General features: G+C 34.6%; 2 protein-coding genes across 3 annotated transcripts in view; one reads left to right on the top strand and one right to left on the bottom strand.

The window, feature by feature from the left end:
* Positions 1-10,519: 10,519 nt before the first annotated feature.
* On the bottom strand, positions 10,520-15,239 carry LOC107602887 (transmembrane protein 182-like). The gene is made up of 6 exons (XM_016295496.1): positions 15,222-15,239; positions 13,365-13,932; positions 12,027-12,153; positions 11,437-11,535; positions 10,970-11,107; positions 10,520-10,827 (listed from the first exon to the last, which is right to left on the bottom strand). The coding sequence occupies exons 2-6, from the start codon at positions 13,506-13,508 to the stop codon at positions 10,601-10,603; spliced, it is 735 nt and encodes a 244-aa protein (XP_016150982.1). The 5' UTR covers positions 13,509-13,932; positions 15,222-15,239; the 3' UTR covers positions 10,520-10,600.
* Positions 15,240-17,278: 2,039 nt separating this feature from the next.
* The window catches only part of LOC107602885 (major facilitator superfamily domain-containing protein 9-like), a 9,535-nt gene continuing 5,772 nt past the window's right edge, over positions 17,279-21,041 (top strand). For both annotated transcript variants that reach the window (XM_016295495.1, XM_016295494.1), the window contains exons 1-3: positions 17,279-17,523; positions 18,762-18,849; positions 20,473-20,516. In XM_016295495.1, the coding sequence (XP_016150981.1) occupies positions 17,353-17,523; positions 18,762-18,849; positions 20,473-20,516 (303 nt within the window). In that variant the 5' untranslated portion in view covers positions 17,279-17,352. The remainder of the gene's footprint in view (positions 17,524-18,761; positions 18,850-20,472; positions 20,517-21,041) is intronic.

Genomic DNA, 21,041 nt, shown 5'->3' with positions numbered 1-21,041 from the left:
ATTTATTACAGTATTGAAACTATTCTGCCTTATTATGTGATAAAAAAAAAGTGTTTGTAGTATATAAGCAAATCATTATTATTGGTTACTGTCCAGCAGTTATCTGATTAATAAGCCAATTAAAAGCTAGAAATGAGAGAAAAATTAAAGTTGACTATACACTACCAGTCAAAAGTTTTTGAACAGTAAGATTTTTAATGTTTTTTAAAGAAGTCTCTTCTGTTCACCAAGCCTGCATTTATTTGATCCAAAGTACAGCAAAACAGTAAAATTTTGAAATATTTTTACTAGCCTATTTCAAATAACTATTTTCTATTTGAATATATTTTAAAATGTAATTTATAGTGATTTCAAAGCTAAATTTTTTGCATCATTACTCCAGTCACACTATCCTTCAGAAATCATTCTGATTTTCTGATTTGCTGCTCAAAAACATTAATAATAATAATAATTAAAAAAGGTTTCTTGAGCAGCAAATCAGCATAATAAATCATTTAAAATATATTCAAATAGAAAGCAGTTATTTTAAATAGTAAAAATATTTCACAACATTACTGCTTTTGCTGTACTTTGGATCAAATAAATGCTGGCTTGGTGAGAAGAGACTTCTTTATAAAACATTAAAAATCTTACTGTTCAAAAACTTTTGACTGGTAGGTTATATAGATTACAGAAACGTTATATTGTAATGTTTTATACATGTGTGTGTGTGTGTGTGTGTGTATAATTTATAAATTTTTTTAATATATAAAACATTTCTGTCCCCCTCACTTCTGAAATGATGGCTATGCCCCTGCCGTGTTGTATCTTGAATTAATCACGACTGAAGGGCGTTGTTAGGTACGACGCGAAGAGGAATATATACAGTATATATATATATATACAGTATATGTGTGTGTGTGTGTGTGTGTGTGTATATATACTGTACATATATATACACAGTACAGTTAAAAAAAATTCTGCATATGGCATATGGCATGTTAATGCCTGTATATTTTATAACTTCTGGTATAATTTAAGCTTGAAGTACCGAAATATGCTTTTACCTTAAAATACTGATAACCACCATAATAATAAAGATTGTTAGAATTGTGAATCAGAATAAAACATGACTAATACTCAGACATTACCAATGACAGTAAGAAACATAACAACTATTTAAATAAAATATAAACAAATGTGATGTGTCATGCAGGGAATGGAAATTTCTGGAATTGTTCTTTAAAAAACAGCACTTTTCACCATAAATCCACCAGTAATTCTTAGTTTTTATTTGCAAAACCATAAATTTGAATGTTACTGTAAAATAGAGATTTTAAAGAGATTACAATTTCACTGTATATGTAACTTACACTTAACCAACAGGTGTTTACTGCCGCATTTTAATTTTATTTATTTTATTTTATTTATTTATTTAGTAAAAATGACAAACTTTTTTTTTATTTTTTACATGGCACCATGACAGTACCATGTTTTTATAAACATGAACCAGTGTGCTACTGCACTATGGTATTGATTTTCCTTGAAATACCTTGTAGCCATTTTATATTTTTTATTAAATTATATTGGCAACACTTCGGTAACATTTTGATGGATAAGTTAAATAAAAAAAATTTAATCTTATTTTTTATTTATATTATATTATATTATTATATTATTTATTTTGATGACAGCAGCACTCAACATGACGATCATTTCATTTCATTATAATGTTTATTATTTATTTTAGGGGGTTAGTTTTTTTCTAAACGTTCCAGGTTTAAATTGGATCCCAGATTTGCCATCTAGTTTCATACTATAGTTTCCAGACCCTACAGTATACAAACACAGCAATCGTTCAGTATATGCTATCATCGTCAGTGTACCATGCCACAACCTCAGTACTTCTTACAAAGGTAGAAAACAACTATTGAAACTGGAGCACCACAAGCTCCTTGACTCTTCCGCAAACACGAGTCACAAGACTAGAGCGTGTTACACGTCTAACACACAATGCTTCACGAGAAGCTCGGTGTGCAGATAAACAAGGTTTCTGTAGCGCTTCTGAACCACTTGATTGCAAGTAATTATTCAGAAGCCCGTGCCCCTACTCCACAACCAACCACCTGACACTCCACATCATGGCAAAATGGAGAAGAAGAAAAACTACACACACACACATAAACACAACATGTAATTTTGCTTGGTGCAGCTGAAAAGGATTGTTTACCGTAACCTTGTAATCAACCTGCCTAGCAGCTCCAACATTAGCCACTATAAGAAGCCCAGCACAATCGGGGGCTGTAAGAGAGGGGCCCGCCTCTGACGAGCCTCCTCACGGTCTCAGTGATGGAGCACAGCGCTGGCCCCTCTATCGTCCTCTCATCATTTGTTTTCAAGAAGCGTAATTTCCATTTCAGTTGGATTACACCTTTTAATGTATCGCAAGCTTTAAGAAGAGGGAAGGGGGAGGAGAGGAGAGGAGGGGGCATTCAAAAAAAGAAGAAAAAAGAAAACGGCATCTCTCATGCACTAGATTTCAAACGGGGCATTTGAGCCTTTGAGTGAAGAGGAGCAGATGAGTGCAAGCGCAATTAAAATCAAAAGCCCAGCGCGGCGGAGCAACAGTCCTCAATAACCCTTTGTGTGCCATGGAGCCAATGGGATGATATGGGCAGCTGGAACTGGGTTATGAGATGAGACATTACCTGCCCTTTTATTGTCACTTCACATGTGTAATATTCAAATAGGCCTGAGTGCCACTTTACTAAGCAGAGGTGTTTCCCTAACCGCAGATATACTAGGTACAGAAATGATGGAACAACACTTCATCGTCATTTACTCATTTTCCACATATTGTTTCAAATCTGTATGTCCGGGGGGGGTTCGCCGTAGAACATAAACTGAGAAATTCTGATGTGTGTGCTGGTCGCTCTTTACCATATAATTAAGTGAATGGGAATTCTGGCTGTCAGGCTTCAAAATGATTTAAAAAACACTATAAAAGCACCATATTTCAAACCTTCTAAAGCCATAATATACATAATTATGATGATTAGTCATCGATGTCATAAACATCAAATCTGTAATGACATCAAAAATGCCTTACAGAGAGCTATCGTATGGTTTTAGAAGACGTAATGCTACTATTCAAAAGTTTGGTCACAAAATTTTTTTTTTTTTTAATTTACACTTTTTATTTGGCAGGGAAGCATTAAATTGATCAAAAGTGTCATTAAAATACATAATGTTACAAAAGATTTTTTATTTCAAATAAATGCTTTTCTTCTGAACTTTCTATTCATCAAAGAACCCGGAAAAAAATATTACAATGATTTCTAAAAGATCATGTGACACTGAAGTTTGAAGTAATGGCAGCTGAAAATTCAGCTTTTCCATCACAGAAAGTTATATGGTTTAGGAATGACATGATGTGAGTAAATGATAAGAGAACTGTAATTTTTGCATAAACTATACATTTAAGACAACGAAAACATTTTTTTTATTTTTAACTTGAGATTATGATATCTTATTTGTAGGACTAATGCTCACTATTAACTAGTTGCTGATTAGCATGCATTTATTTTTATAAGCATACTGGCTGTTTATTAGCACTTATAAAGCACATTAATGCCTTATTCTGCATGACCATATTGTAGATCCCTTAATTATACCCCATACCAAAACTTAACAACTATCTCATGGTGTGAGGGTTCAAAAATAATTTAAGACTAACAGTGAGAAACGCTGAACAGTGAGAGGCCTAAGACATGGGAGATCATATGGTATACGGCACTAGGTTATGCTCTTCCAGTTTATGAATGTCATTGACCCCACAGGTCACGCAAACTTGAGTCTTTTATTTTTGTTTCTCCAGTAATTCTTTGTGGCTTCCTACCCACACCAGCGCAGTTGATTTTGAATCATGGCTCTTAATTATATGCTCGTGCCCTGCATTAATACGTGCATTAACATAACCCTTTGTTTATTCATTATTTCCAAGCCGTTTCTGAAATTATGTAAAACAATTTCTAAACAAAGAGCAGGCTTTAATAAGACTTGCCATTTTGTTTCATGCAATTCAAATACTAGCAAGATTCTGGGGGGCAAAATGAACAAAATCTAACTAAAACGTCAAAAGGGATTACAAAACTACATATAAATAGGGCTTTAGGAAAACTTGGAGAAAAAGGCGTATATGAGTCACAACACAAGATGCAGAGGATTTTTGTTGTAGCTTGTATAATCTTAGCCTTTCTGCAGTGGAATATGTGAAAGAGTTCAATTAGAGGTACGGTGCTCAGGAGAGACAAAAACTGCACTTAAACTTTCAAGCATTTCACCTTCAAGAGTGGATTACAACAGATTAACACACAGCCAACATCTGTATCCAAATATGAAGAACCAGGACGCTTATCAGATTCACAGGACAAAAATCAATTATGAGGCAAGAAAATAAAATGTCACGTCTGGTTTATAATTTGATTTGTGATCAATATCAATGATATTAAATAACAGGTATCATCTGAATCAGCAGGTTCTCTAATTTAATTTGATATAAAACATTCACATAAGCGTTCAATCTGCATTACTGGTTATCAGACTTTTTGGCCCCCATTGTCCAACACAGTATTTTGAAGGCCCACCCGTATTGGCTAAGATACAGATTTTTTTTTTCAATCAAAAAAAATTATTTAAAGGAGAAAGAAATATGATTCCGGTTTACATCCAGATTTCAAGTTTTTAGCATTTAAAATAAATTACTTGTGTGTGCATCCAAGTCATTTTGTGGTGTCCTTGGAAATTTGCTGAGGCCCCCAGTTGAGAACCATTGGTCTACATATTAAAAATATGACTGTCAGTAAATAAATTAATACACTAACACTTAAAAGTTTAATTTCTTCAAATTGTGGCAATGTTACAAAGTGCAGTGATGAGATCATTGCACTTTTTGAGACCACTTTATTTAATTACTAAAAAGGCATTAAATGAGTAGAATAATTGTCACAAATTTTTTTAAACCAGAAAAAAGTGATGGAAATGCTGTGCCATGAAAATTTTAAAAAGAAGTTATGTCCCCTGTGAATTTTAGAAATGTGGTTAGTTAGAGCACTGTATATTTTATTGAACATTGTTGCCAGATTGTTTGTTTTGATGCTGTAAATTTTATATTTTGATGCTATTTTGAATTTTTCAAATGTATTTGTCATTTATTTAGTCAACTTTTAAACTGGTATCTATTTAAAAAAAATTATAATTCTAAACACTGAAATAAAATAAGTAACTATACTCCCAGGTTTGTCCTGTTATTGTATTGTCCTATTTAAGTACATGCCCAATTGGGTATTTTTTGGTTCATGAATGCATTGATTCTTGCCGTGTACTAAAAAGGTGTTGATGCACTGAAGCTGTAGGTCACTGTCTCTCAGTCTAACCTCTGGTCATGCACCATACATATTCTACAGCCCCCGACTGACCTGGCAGCCCACATGAGAGTCTTGTTGTGGAACACGGCGTTTTGTGCAGTGCTGTGAACATGCTTATTATCAACACACAATTATCTGGTCTAATCATGTGGAACCGCACAACAATCACCAGGGACCAAGGAACTAACGACATTCGCAACAGAGCGCAAACATGCATTTTTTGACACTGCATCACAAGAAAGCCAGTGTCCCTGTCAATATTCTCTTCAGATATTTCCTGTTGATTTGATTTTCAGTTCATATTTCCATGGCTTTTTATGTATTCTCTGACTGATTGATTTTCACCCCCGTCACATATTCACTCACAGCATGTGTGGCTAGAAAAACCTATTGAAATCTTTCGAAAAGCTGCTCTGAAACACCAAAGTGTCATGCACATTACTGTACAGTATATTGCAGTCTGGGCGATATACTGAGTAGCGGAGTCCGCAGAGCACAAAACATCTATGAGTTATTTTCTCTTTCAACACATTCGGAATTAATTCACACATCTGTGTCACATCCCACAGAGAGTATGCTGAAAACTTGTGAGCTACCTGGAGCATCAGTCCCATATCTCACAATTACAGACAAGTCTGATATGTTTCAATTAGAAGCTACAATCAAAGTACACGAGTAAGATGATTTTTTGTGGAGGTGAATATTTCATAGTAGACAGTTTTCAGGTATAAAAATCCTGAAGCATATAAGTAAATGAATTCATTAGCTCCAAACGCATATCAGAAGTGACCTGGTACCAAGGGAAAAAATGTAAGAAGATATGCTTTCAATTGTTGTATTATGATAAAGCTGAGTCTTTGTAATAAATCAAATAAAATAATTGCTGCCTCAATTTTTTTAAAGTTCCGTTAAATCACAGTAGTGTCAAAGTCACAACCTGCAGTAATGAGTTTGTTTCACTTTAAATTTTAATTACCAAAAACAAATAAAAACGATGAACAGAAATGACTGTCACAAGTTAAATAGAAACAGAAGTTGTTATAACAATAATAAAAGACTGTGCCATGAAAACATTAAAGCGTAGAAGCCTAATTTTATGAATTTACAAGCCCTACGAATTTTAGCATCAGCCCTGAAAGAGATTTTGGTAACACTTTACAATAAGGTTACATTTGTTGACATTACACTCTAAAAAATGCTGGGTTGTTTCAACCCAACTTTGGGTCAAATATGGACTAACCCACCTGTTGGGTTAAATTTTTTAATTTAATCTTTAACCCAAAAATTCATATTTTGCCCAAAGTTGGGTTGAAACAATCCAGCATTTTTTAGAGTGTAGGTAAAAGTTAACATGAAATAACAGTATGTATATATATTTTTTAAAACTTGTATTAAGCATTTTTTATTAATAATAAAGTATTTATTAATCTTAGTTAATGCTAATTTCAACATTTACCAATACATAATTAAAATCAAAAGTTGTATCTGTTAATATTATTTAATGAACCTGAGCTGACATGCTAACTAACAATAAACAGTTGTATTTTTAACAAATGTTAACAAAGACTTATAAATACTGTAACAGCTGTATAGTTCATTGTTAGTAAATGCATGGCCCAACTTATAGGACCTTCTAGTAAAATATGACCAACATAACACCCTACCAATAAAAAGGAAAAAAACTGTTAGTTCATAATGTTATTTTTATCTATATATCTCATGTGCCAACATACATTAAGTTCTAATTTATACTGCATATTATTGTCTAAGTTCTAACTTATACTCCTTATTGTTTAGTGTGCTGATTATGCATTGATTTCTCATGTACCAGTGACCTCTAGTGGCTGAAATGTAGGACCACAAATATTCAATATTTATTTATAAACACTTTTTTAAAAAAAAAAAGGATAAACGTATTTAGTTGTAAAGTGATTTTCACAAATGCCTACAGTGTCAAATACAAGAATTGCATGTTTTAAAGGGCTATTAATGGTCAATCTCACAGGTCATGAAGTGAAAATTGGCTTATCACAGCATAACTGCAGCCTTTTTCAGGAAACAATGGTAAAACTGGTTTATCCGAGTAACACTAAATCATTTTCATCTGTACACATTACCTCAGTTCAGATCTACTGTGTCCATAGAACAGCATGAGCACGCACAGTTCGGTTCTCATGTGCAATATGATCCAAGACCTTTAAATAGCAAACTGTCCAGCATTGCAGGAGGCCTACAGCTGGCCCGAGAGAAACCTAATACAGACACAGACATACTAAAGACTGACAGTAATACATATACAAACATGCAGAAATAGACACTTAAACTCTCAGTGTGTTCTGCTGCAAACAGTTTGGAAGTCTCATATAGCAAGAAAGCATGCAGTACTATAGACATACACTGACTGATATGCATGCTTAAGTTTAATGTTTGCAACATTGCCTCAAACAGTCCTACGTATAGTGAGAGCGCATACGCACAGCTGTCACCTGCCTTATAGATGAGTCATAGCTCCCAGCGATTCTGCTGTTATGTAGACACACCTGTCAATGTCTCATCTCCAGGCTGTCTCTGATGAGAAAATGTAATATTGCCTCATATTCAGTCTTAAAACTGCATTCACATTTGGCCTATTTTTATTTTTTTATCATAGGAAAAAATCTTTAAAAATGTATATATATATAAATGTTAACAGATAACTCTGTTTTTATTCATTTTCATAAATCATGTTTTTATTGTGTTATATTTTTTATGTTTTAATGTGTTAGTTAGCTGTATTTTTTTGTTATTATTATTTAATCAAAACAACCCAACTGCAGTTTGATTTATATTAATTGGAATGCAGGATGAAAAAAAACATGATCTTTGAACATTTTATTCAAAGAGTTATCTGTTTTTGCAAATTAACTCTTCATATATATCCATGCAACATTTTGGGAAGGTTAGCTTTTAGCTGGAAAAAAAACAGAGAACTTTCTTACAACATTCTTATTTGTTTCTCCAAAAATGTGGTTTCCCAAACTGAAATGTTTGCTGGGACTAAATAAGGGCTGACATTATTTATTCATTTTAAGATATTAAAGTTGGTATGAAACGCATCCATTTTTTTAAATGCATGTTATTGATCTTATCGTGAACAACATTTATTATGCGTTTCATTTTTTTTTATCAAAACTCGATCTTGCCTTCCACAATTGACAGCATGCTTGCATTCATTTTTGGGTTCAACACCCACATCTCAAAAATCCAATCAATAGCCAACATCCCAATATAAAATATACAGAATTTTTTTTTTTATTAAAGGTTTAATGAATCTTTTGAAATATCACAGTACATATCAGTTGTACTTGATAGCAATATATAATATTATTTACAAAGCAAATATATATGTGCTGTGGTGTGTGAACAAGCTGTGCAAGTAAAAGATAAAGCTTTAAAGTCAGCTGGGTATTTTTACAATGCTACAAAGTCTGTCTAGATTTTTTCAAAGCCTGAGGGGGGAAAACACTCTAGAAATCACCAATAAATTATTAATCGAAACGTAAGGTGGAACAAACTCAAAAAATGTGTACATTTATACTTGAGAAGGTTTAAGCAGTCAAAAAGAGTCTACCAATATGTTTTGTTAATTTATCCGAGTAATATAAAAATGCAAAGGTTCCTAATAGACATATTAAGCATTATTTAATGCTTTGTGCAATACTATACTCACAGAAACACTCACACATACATGAAGTGTTCCCAAACCATCCATGATCAATGTTTAAAGTACTGCTCACAGCACACATGATGGCCAAATATTTTTATGTTTTAATGTGTTAGTTAGCTGTATTTTTTTGTTATTATTATTTAATCAAAACAACCCAACTGCAGTTTGATTTATATTAATTGGAATGCAGGATGAAAAAAAACATGATCTTTGAACATTTTATTCAAAGAGTTATCTGTTTTTGCAAATTAACTCTTCATATATATCCATGCAACATTTTGGGAAGGTTAGCTTTTAGCTGGAAAAAAAACAGAGAACTTTCTTACAACATTCTTATTTGTTTCTCCAAAAATGTGGTTTCCCAAACTGAAATGTTTGCTGGGACTAAATAAGGGCTGACATTATTTATTCATTTTAAGATATTAAAGTTGGTATGAAACGCATCCATTTTTTTAAATGCATGTTATTGATCTTATCGTGAACAACATTTATTATGCGTTTCATTTTTTTTTATCAAAACTCGATCTTGCCTTCCACAATTGACAGCATGCTTGCATTCATTTTTGGGTTCAACACCCACATCTCAAAAATCCAATCAATAGCCAACATCCCAATATAAAATATACAGAATTTTTTTTTTTATTAAAGGTTTAATGAATCTTTTGAAATATCACAGTACATATCAGTTGTACTTGATAGCAATATATAATATTATTTACAAAGCAAATATATATGTGCTGTGGTGTGTGAACAAGCTGTGCAAGTAAAAGATAAAGCTTTAAAGTCAGCTGGGTATTTTTACAATGCTACAAAGTCTGTCTAGATTTTTTCAAAGTCTGAGGGGGGAAAACACTCTAGAAATCACCAATAAATTATTAATCGAAACGTAAGGTGGAACAAACTCAAAAAATGTGTACATTTATACTTGAGAAGGTTTAAGCAGTCAAAAAGAGTCTACCAATATGTTGTGTTAATTTATCCGAGTAATATAAAAATGCAAAGGTTCCTAATAGACATATTAAGCATTATTTAATGCTTTGTGCAATACTATACTCACAGAAACACTCACACATACATGAAGTGTTCCCAAACCATCCATGATCAATGTTTAAAGTACTGCTCACAGCACACATGATGGCCAAATACTGAAGTCATATTTGCAAAATTAAAAATTAAAAATAACACCCCACCTTGTCATAAAGTCAGCGCATCCTCAGACTTTAGTTGCAGATCATTAAAAGGATAGTTCACCCAAAAATGAAAACATATTTTGACTAATTTTGGTAACCAAATGGACAGCAGCCATTGACATTCATAGTATGGAAAAATACTGTGGCTACTGTCAACTGTTTGGTTACAAACATTCTTCAAAATATCTTATTTTGTGTTCAATGACATGAGAGTGAGTAATCAATGACAAAAGTTTCATTTTGGAGTGAACAATCCCTTTAATGCATTTTGAGCACTGTTTTGAAACCATTCATGAGGTTCAGTTATAATGATGTTTGACTGTACGGCCAATCACTAGGAAGAGAAGACCAGACAGAAGACAGAAGAACACGCCCACAGGAGCAAACATGAAAGAGAGGCCATAAGTCATACTGAGCTCAAAATCAGGGCACTTATTCAACTTCTGATATTCCTTATACGAGCTTATAACATCCAAAACATCTAACCAGAAAACATACATCACAGTGACAACTAGAAGGAAGAAACCTGGAGAAAAGAGACAGCATTGAGAGTTGGAGAAATGAAAAGCAACATGAAAGAGAGAGATAAAGGGTAAAAAATAAATTAGATGCTTGTGATATGTTACACATGAGATAAACCATACCTCTTCATGTAATCCTTAACTTACCAGAAATGAGGTAGAGTCCACCTCCTGCTTTATAAAGGTGATGACTGGCGAATGGAGCTGCGCAAATAATAATGAAACCGCCGGCCACCACAGCGGCCACACCCAGCAACATAGAGACGCTCCAGAAACCTCTGTAGACTAAAAGATCATGTTTTTCATTAACACAAACCAAAGGGAAAACGGTTCAGTACAGTAGCCAATTCAGTTACACTATACACTATGCAGTGGCACTGCAACCCATTTTACTTCTGTAACTTAATATTTGTGGGGGGAAAAAAGGTTTGAATTGAACTGCATCTTGATTTTCGGTGGGGGAGTTGAGAAAGTGGGATCACTTCATTAAAAATATTTCCATATGAATAAACAGAAAAAGAGAGCAGTCAAGAGAAGTTGAAAGATATTGGCATTGGAATTTGGCATTAGGGGCATAAACAACCTTGACCTGTTAAATAAATAAATAAACTTACTTATGGCAGTCTGATAGCTGGTAGTGTTGTAGATCTGGTCAGGGAACGGAAAGGGGAGAAGATATGCAGGTTTGCATTCCCTTGCATGTGGCTGATTTTCTAAGAGAAGAACAAGGAGAATTGCCATGTATTAGTGTGTGAGCTAAATCATTGTTTCAATTAAGATTACAAAGAAGTGTTGCATATTCAAGTTGTTTGCTACACCAAGGTTATCTGAACACTTATTCCTTCTCTTTGAACCTTCTGTAGGGCAACAGGTCAGACCCCTTTGATATTTGTGGCACAGTCTCACCCGGAGCCTCACAAGTGGGCCAAATGCCACATTCAGTGAGCACGACTGAGCACTTCACACTTTGTAATATGAAAAAATGGAATGTTTAAAATTAGTTCATGATTAGGTATCAACGAACAACCATTTTTACAGCGTTCATTGTCCATTATTAACTCACACTTATACAAATGTTAAAATATATTTAATATATGTATAAATTAACACTAACCTTGTAATGCTGTGAAATAGTTTTGGTCTGTGGAAAACCACATAATCTCTGAATGATTGTTGCACCAAAGCAAATGTAACAGTCTCTTACCAAACCAGAACTTCCACAGATCGTCATCATTCGTGATTTCATTAAAGCTACAGTGCCAAAAGAAGCCCTCGTGATGAAAGGTAATGTTCTGGTCTTCGTTAACTTGGTTGACCATGACATCACCTTGCTGTGAAGGAGCAGAGAGCAGAGGTCAGAGAGCAACAAACGTCTGCTGTGAAGCCAGTGATTTTACAAATTTGAAAACAACTAGAGAACATGGATGGACACATGCTCTTTATGTGTTTAGATGCAGTTTACAAAAAGCAAGTCAAGAACATTATATTATGGAATGCAGAAGTGCTTTGAGTCACTTGACTCAGCCCTGCTCGAAAATCCAACTTAAACTGGTAAGCCTGTTGTTAGCCTGTTGACCAGTGGCAATGCTTCAAAAATAGCTTGAATGATCTTAGACCAGCTAATGGCCAACTAATGATGAGCCCTGCCATCTAGAAACCAGCTATCATGTTCCAAAACACAGCTAATAGCAGGAATCTTCAAGAGAAGCATGCACTAGACGAATAACAAGTGAGCATTGAAAAGAAAAATGCAAATTTATATTTACATTTAAGCACCACAATCAAAAGATACAGGATTACTGTGATACATGAAAAAAGTTCAACATCAAGCTTTCCTGTAAACATCCGTCTTTCAGCCTCCAAGCTCATGAGTACAACACACGTTCATGGCAATTTGTCAAAACTATTTTATATTTTGACGAATTGTTAGCCACAGTTCATGCCAGTACAATCTCATTTATACTGCTAATGCCCCTATGACACACAGATTTAGGGGTAAACCTTTGATCCATATATTTTTCTAAAAATCATACATTTCGGCCTTGTAAAACAGAGCTCAGGTTGTGCACATGTCAGTAAGAACTCACTTTTCCCTCCCAAACCTTTATGAGGGAAATCTAATTCATGTATGACTCCTATGAATAGAAACTGCACTGAGATTCCAGTTTGGTTATTTAGTATTAAGCGTGGTATCACACTACAGCATGTGATAGTCTACACTCAAGCAACTGAGAGACTGTAAATAGTGACGTTTGAGGATGACACATGACAGTCACTGCTTATAAACCCATGTATATGCCCATGACTGCTTGCTTCAGTAAGGATCATAGAGTAGAAATCTAGTTCAGTTTAGTTTCAATAAAAAACATATACACTAAAATCCAAAACATACAAGTCTGAAGAGACTTGTTTCATATTAATAAACAGACCATCCATAATCTTCTGACAATTCACCTGAACTAGTACAGTATATATCTATAAAACTCTTGTCCACTTTTCTCTTTGCCCTAAAGGAATTGAAACAAACAACACTTCCACCCACCTGCAAAGTAACCGGACCATTTGAATGTGAATTGCAGGTCTCTGATGCCAAGAGCCAATAGTCCGTGCCAAAAGACAAGAGAATGAACAGAGTTGCCAAGGCACCAAAGAGCCCAGCAAAAAATAGTGCCACATGTAACTTCATGATGACAATCTTAAGAGTGCAACTTTCTCAGCTGTTTACTTCTTGTTAGACAGTGTCTCCTCCTTCCCACATGAAGTAGGCACTGAAATTACGTAACTCCTTTCTCACAGTCTGTGTGAAATATAGTCTCTTCGTCCAGTTATGCTCAGCAAGGTGTATAGTGTGTGAACACAAGTGGCTGTTCTACTCTTCTGAGTTCTGGTGTCTATGTGTGTGTGTGTCAGTGTCCTCGTCCCTTAGCCAGCGCAGGACCTGGCATTGGGTGGGGAGTGGGCTTCATGACAGCACACTAGCGAAGAGCAGCCCATTGGGCTATTTTGGTCAGTTGAGTGAAGGTGCCTGCTGCCTGTCAGAGGAGTGGTTTAAGAATGAGATTTCAGGAGGGAGACGAGTGGACCAAAATATCCCCCCACAGGACAATCGGCTGAGAGAGGAATGAAAATGAAGACACTAGAGCCCAGCATTCCCAGTATCTGTCACAAATCCCACCACCAACTGAGAAGTGAACACTGAAGATGAACCAAGGTTAATACATTTACATCCATTTAGACATAACATATGGATATACATTTATATGCACAACTCAAAAATTTGGAGTTAGTAAGGAATTAATAGTTTTATTCAGCAAGGATGCATTCATTTGTTACCTGGGACCACAAAACCAGTCATAAGGGTCCATTTTAATTTATTGAATTTATACATCATCTCAAAGCCATTGATGTATGGTTTGTTATGATAGGACAATATTTGGCCAAGATACAACTATTTGAAAATCTAGAATCTGAGGGTGCAAAAAAAATGAAAATATTGAGAAAATCGCCTTTAAAGTTGTCCAAATGAAGTTCTTAGCAATGCATATTACTAATCAAAAATTAAGTTTTGATATATTTACAGGAGGACATTTATTAAATATCTTCATGGAACATGATCTTTACTTAATATCCTAATGTTTTTTGGCATAAATTTTGATAATTTTGACCCCTACAATATATTGTTGGCTATTGCGACTTAAGACTGGTTTTGTGGTCCAGGGTCACATTTGTCTTTCAAAAGTAAAAGACATTTATGTTTCAAAAGATTTATATTTCATATAAATGGTGCTCCTTTGAAAGAATGCTGAAAAAGTATCAGTTTCCACAAAAAAATATTAAGAGGCTGTTTTCAACATTGATAATAATATTAATAATGATTGTTTCTTAAGCAGAAAGTCAACATATTAAAAGGATCATCTGTCTGCTAAAAATCAGGAATAAATCACAGGAATAAATAAAATTTTTAAATATACTAAAACAGAAAACATTTTAATTGCAATAATATTTCACAATATTACTGTTTTAACTGTATTTTTGATTAAATAAATGCAGCCTCAGAAAGCTTTAGAGACTTCTTTTAAAAACATACCAATAAATAAATAAATACAAATCACATCTCACTGACCCCAAACTTTGATTGAAACTGTCAATACCTGGAAAACAGAAAATACACACTCATTATATGTCAAGTGGGGCATTTTGCACAGAGCAGATAAACCTCTGACAAATTATCACTGTGCTGTGAATGAAGGCCAGAGCCACTGAAGTGGACATAAGGCTATGAAACTGGGCTTTTCCTGAGAGGCCACCCTTGCATTGAGCTGGGTTTGAGTGTGGAGGGATATTTAGGGATTAGAGATACAGGAGAAAAATTACACAAGCTAAAATTACAAATAATTACAACAGATGTCCATTGATGACTGCAAGTGCTGGAAGTCTTCTGTGGTGTAGTAATGACTGTCTGTGGTGTTTCTGCACAGCAGAGCAGAGGTGGTTTTAGTTCCTTGTGCTGCTAAATTTATCTCTGCACTTTATCCTGTTATTGAGAAACAACAGTCCTTTTCATCTGCAGAGAAAGACAAAGTTAATGCTACTTTACTGTTGATTTAGATTTATTATCTTAAATTAAGCTGTTATATGTTCTGGTATACATAATCAAAAGCATTCCTTTAACACGAGATGTGAGGATGGGTCCATGTGAGTGTGTTTATGTAAACTATCTTGGGAACATCACTGTATCAGCTGCACTGGGATGATCGGGTATCTTGGCTTCCCCAGTTCCATATTCAAAGAGGATTTGTAAACAAAATTCTAAAGAGAAGTTTAGCCCTAAAATGACCATGACATAAGCTCACCTGACAATATAACATGTGGATTCACACACACACACACACACACAGACACAGACAAAAACTGTGAGGTCTGTAGATCACGGCAGTTTAAGGTTATGTGAGAAATATAAATAGGAGGTCATGCAAGTTCTCAAAGGCATGGCATCCACCCTCTCACCCACTCAAGTGACCCTACAAATTGGTACAGTCTGACAAATAAGAAAGATTGCCAGTAGATGGGGCTGAAGTATGCAAAGTAAATGATTCCCTATAAAGCTGTATGGTACAAAATACAATAAACTAGAAATACAATATAAAATGTGATTAAACTATAGCCTAGAATAGTATAATATTATATATCACATTGGACAGACACAATATTCACCATCCTCAAAAGGGAAGAACGAGAGATTAGGTTTTTATATTTAAACAAAGTTCATGTGTAAAATAAATAAATAAAAAAGCAAAACAGTAAAACCATTGAATAAATTGCTTAATTACTTCATTGATTTCTTACTTGAGGCTCTGGAAATTCAATTAATACATAATCACTACAGCAGGGGAACACAAAACTGAAAACCAATCTTGATTAAAAATAAATGTTGCATTGTATCCTATTATATAGGCTACATACTGTATTATATAGCTATATTACATTAAAATATATTAATTTGTTTAGCATTTTTAAATAAATGTAAATGTTTATTTTGTTAAATCAATTTCAATTATTTTTTGTTTATATTTCAATTCAAACATAAAACAAAAATGTTCAAAAATATATATATAAATAAGACATTTCTGTAGACATGCTTCTTGTGCTATGGAATGGTGGGCTAAATAAAGTCATTACAGGCCTATCTATAGTCTTTGTTCCTGGCCACCTTAGGCCTGCAGACCCTGGTTTAAGCATTTCTGCACTACAGCAACATTTCTTTTTCTAGCAAACCATATCATTGTGTATGCCGATCCTACAAACCATTCAATAGCAGCAGTTGCAAAATAAAAGGAAACAAAATAAAGAAAACAATACATGAGGTATGCCTGCATAAGATCAACAGATGTGAGTTGTATTTTATATTGTTTTGAAGTACTGGTGTTATCATATGCCCACCCAGTTATATAATTGAATTTAATTTAACATATGTATGCAGATGTAATGTTTTGGAGTGAAACCAAAGAACCATCTAAGAACACGAAACAAACACCACACAACTCACCCACTGCTACTCACTGATGTTTGCACCTAAATGACTCCACTAGTTTCTAGAGGAACTTGCTACAGAAGACAAAACTAACGTTACCAGTTATTCCCAAGAAAAGGTGTTTTGTTTAAAAGATGTTCACATCATTTCAGAAAGGGGGAAATTTTAACACATTAAATATTTCATCATAAATGCTTAATTTGAGAAAACCACCAGGTAATGCCAGCTACATGTCACTCGCAGATCAAACAGAGCGCGTATGTCTGCTAGTAGACGCTTTCACTGGACTGTACCATAAACAGGAGATCCTGTACATTATGTAAACCCCCACTCATCATTTTACCACGTGGAAAGCCTCCCATTCGTGCGCACGAAAGTAATTGCATCTTTTTTTAAGTAACTAAACACAAGCAGCCAGGGATATTAGTGATTTCCAGGAGAATCTTACTCTCACAACACACGGCGCGCCGCTTTTAAAGGGACAGATGGTCTAAACCGCATGATGTTTCCTGAAGAACAACATAGCAACGCTGTCCATCGCTTCCGCATTGACTGTCACTGCAGTAGTCTCTGTCAATGCGGGAGCATGAATAACTCTAAATGTGCCATTGCCCACACACGACTGAGACCAAGGCGGATCATACGATGCATATACATGGTGGGATTCATGGTGAGTATGCTATTTTGTATTTAGAAAGGGTCTTTTGTATGGCATTGATCGCAATGACACATCAATTCAAGCTGCTGTCAGTACGTTTACATACATCTGTTCTGCACGTTTGATTCTTATATTCCCAATGGCACATGAAATCGATTTGTAATTTGTAACACTTAGATAAGAAGAATTTGCTAAAACTGTTTTAGCACAGGAGTCTAGTTTACAAGGGCTCATTGATAATGATATTTTATCTATCACGTGTCACCTTAGGCCAGATGTTCTTCATTTAGTGGTCTTTATGTTCATAATATTATCACATTAGCATTTTTAGCTTCCCGTATTTAAATCAGGATGTAGTTGATGCCTTGGCAATTTATATTTTTGCATCAGTAGAAATCTTTTGTCCTGTCTGTGGATTTTGCCAACACCCATGAGAAAGAACACACTTGTCTCTCCTCTTCTTTCCCTCTCTGGCACATTGAATTCTTCCTGGCTTTAATTCACTGGTAGTTTTTGTTAGATTAAAAGTTTTAGTTTGATAGAAAGTGCCTGTGACACTGGATTGAGGTATGGTCATGGTGTGACTTCAATCGAGTCCTTGCCCTGGCAGGACTGCATATAAAAATCCAGACAAACAAGCTCAGTGGTGCATGGCTTTTGTTTAAGTTGCCCTCAGACAATTTATGCCAACTGACATTACTGTAATGACAGCTGACATCTTCATTCATTCATTCATAGTTTTTTTAGCATGTTGTTGAACTACTTCCACAAAGCACTGTAATGTTACTAGTTTAAAAAAAAAAAGTGTGTTTTCAGCTGTCAAGGAATCTGCTATATCTTACCTGATTAGGATGTTTTCTCTTTGGAAAACTTCACATCTTAATTGTAACTATGAGTTTTAATTGATTTAATTAATTGATTATTTATTTAAATCAAGAATCAAGTGGCGAATTGCATTTTAGAATAATATTAAAATTATATTTAATGTCATACAGGTCAATTTAATGTCATATAAGCGTTAAAAATGCTCATATAGGTCTGTTCTTCAGTTCAGGATTCATGTAATCAGTACATTTAATTCTATATTCTTACCATCTCATAGTAAATCCACTGTAATTGGACTCTAATCATAGCCTTATACAGTATGTTATAAAGGGAAAAGCTAGAAATCTGTTTATTGAACTGTGTTTGCTTTGCTGATGTGTAAATCCATTTTATGTGATTTTATGTGATTGTGTGTGTGTTTTCAGGACCTCTTTGGGGTCAGTATGATTATCCCTTTGCTGAGTCATCATGTGAAATCACTAGGAGCAAGTCCTACAGTGGCTGGGATTGTAGGTAAGTCAGTCTCTGTTGTTGTTCAATTCCATGGTGGCTCTGAGATCGAGTATTAATAACATATTTCACTATTAACAACATCGTTTAGAAAATGTTTGGCTCTTTATTAAAACTATCGCCTATTATAAACTATTATGAAAAGTATCTTCTTTTGGTGTGATCCAGAGAAAAAGCTCATATTTATGGATCTATATTATAAAGACTATATTTATTAATGGGTGAAGAACCACCACCATGCCATCTCTGTTAGACTCCTATGAATATTAGACACATTTTACTGGTGTTGGATTACAAATTTAAGAATCTGTTTAAAATATGCTGATCCTATGTTCTGACATAGCATCACATGAAAAACTAGGCTGAAGTACATTGTATTTAGCATTTAAGGTAAACGACATCAGACAAATGATTCTCTTAAGCAAAGTTTGTAGCAAGAGGTTCCTGTCTGTTCCTGTTCTCTTATTGTTAGTCAAATGAACCAGATTACTGAGACTATCACCTTTTATTTGTAATGGCTCTTGTTGCCTCTGCCCCAGTCTTTGAGTAGTTATGCTGATTGGATTAGGACTTGTGAAATGGGGCAGGTTGCTATACCTGAATACTTCATTTGCATGTTTAAGGTCGTCACCCAGGTGCTTTGTCTCCATTTCTAAGCACTGCCCCTTAAATGTATATAAACTACAATGTATCACTGCCTTAGTTAGACTTGGATGACTGCAGCGACGCACAGCGAGTCCTCAATAAAGAGTAACTTCTGTATGAAAGATATCCCAACATCTCCTGGTCTCTGCTTCGATGAGGAAAAAGTTTCCTACACTGGAAAACACTGTTTTTAATGCAAATGGACAACATTTTTACTCAGAAATATGTTTCACTGATGTATTTTAAAATGTATGACCTCAGTGTTCAATAAATAGTCTGATTAATAATCAGAGTTAAGAATTCTTCTGGCAAGTAAAGTCAATTTGATCACATTATAAGTGTGCATTTATCAACATTTTACAATGGTTTCAAATGCACCTAGAATCAGTGTTTAGAGTCTGAAGCATCCATTTGATAAAATTCATTAAATCAGATTGCCACATCAATATTTGGTATGTTTCAGGTCTTGCTGGATGGAGAATGCTCATTCTCTCACAAGAATGTTGCAGCTGTAGATCCGAATAGTGCTTTTTGAGGGTGCACAAAATGTATTCAATGCAAAATAATTTTAATGGAACAATTGGCATTTGTTTTTCTAAATTTAAACGTCCAATTTTGTTTAATTCTGCATATCCTATTCTCAAAAGGACCAACGCCAATGTACTTTTCCTAATTTTTTTAGTCAACAGATGACTTCATTGCTGGCGGATTGTAATTTTTAGACAAGCAGGTCTTTGAAATCACCAGAACATCGCCTGCACCTCGTCTCTGATTAAAAGGGCTGCTTACATATGGCCCATAATGTTAATTGAAATCACCAGCTCTATTGATATTTTCACTGATTTCATGAGGCAGGCAGCTTTGATTGTGATCACAAGGTCTTGTTACCTCAACCGTTTGATTGTGAAACTAAAATTCTTTAGTTTAGTGATTAATTTATTTAGTGATTTTAATTAAAAAGGTTGTTTTCCATTGTTGCAGGATCTACATATGGAGTATTACAACTCTTCTCTAGCACTGTGGTGGTAAGTAGTGATTTTTTTAGTGAGCAGCATTTGCCGCTGTAATATGATTATAAATTTGCTGCTCTTAATTTAATAATCCATGTTTACCTCATCTGATCTGTCTCCATGGAGAATAAAGCACGTATCACAGTAATTGTTTATTACAATTACCATTACAGGAAGCCTCAAACTCCAGATTGCTCTCATATCTAAAGGGTGTTACTGTAAAATGAGTCTTCATGTTTCCATTGACGAACACACTGGCACACACGTATTTAAACTGGTTAAAGACTGAAGGGTCACGGGGCTAGTTAGGAAGTGAAGGAGATGTTTGTCTTCTCTTGTATGTTAAGTTTGGAGACAGCAGACAGGAACAGTGAACCTCTATGACATGCCTGCAGGCCAGAAACTGAGAGAACATAGTAAATCCAATTTAAGTTTATATTGCATTACACCAGTGTGCAGTGTCTGCAGATCTGTGTGTGTGTGTGTGAGTGTGAGTGTGAGTGTGTGTGTGTGTGTGTGTGTGTGTGTGTGTGTGTGTGT

This window comes from Sinocyclocheilus grahami, unplaced genomic scaffold, assembly GCF_001515645.1.
Source record: "Sinocyclocheilus grahami isolate Dianchi unplaced genomic scaffold, SAMN03320097.WGS_v1.1 scaffold337.1, whole genome shotgun sequence".
NCBI lineage: Eukaryota > Metazoa > Chordata > Actinopteri > Cypriniformes > Cyprinidae > Sinocyclocheilus > Sinocyclocheilus grahami.
This window is presented reverse-complemented; position numbering and strand designations above follow the sequence as displayed.

What these genes read in the sequence shown, in the direction of transcription:
- LOC107602887 (XM_016295496.1), bottom strand. Translation starts at nt 13,508, where the DNA reads ATGAAGTTACATGTGGCACTATTTTTTGCTGGGCTCTTTGGTGCCTTG. An exon ending in TCTGTGGAAGTTCTGGTTTG is followed by an intron (nt 11,536 to 12,026) that starts GTAAGAGACTGT and finishes TTCTTCTCTTAG; the next exon opens with AAAATCAGCCACATGCAAGG. An exon ending in TGGACTCTACCTCATTTCTG is followed by an intron (nt 10,828 to 10,969) that starts GTAAGTTAAGGA and finishes TCTTTTCTCCAG; the next exon opens with GTTTCTTCCTTCTAGTTGTC.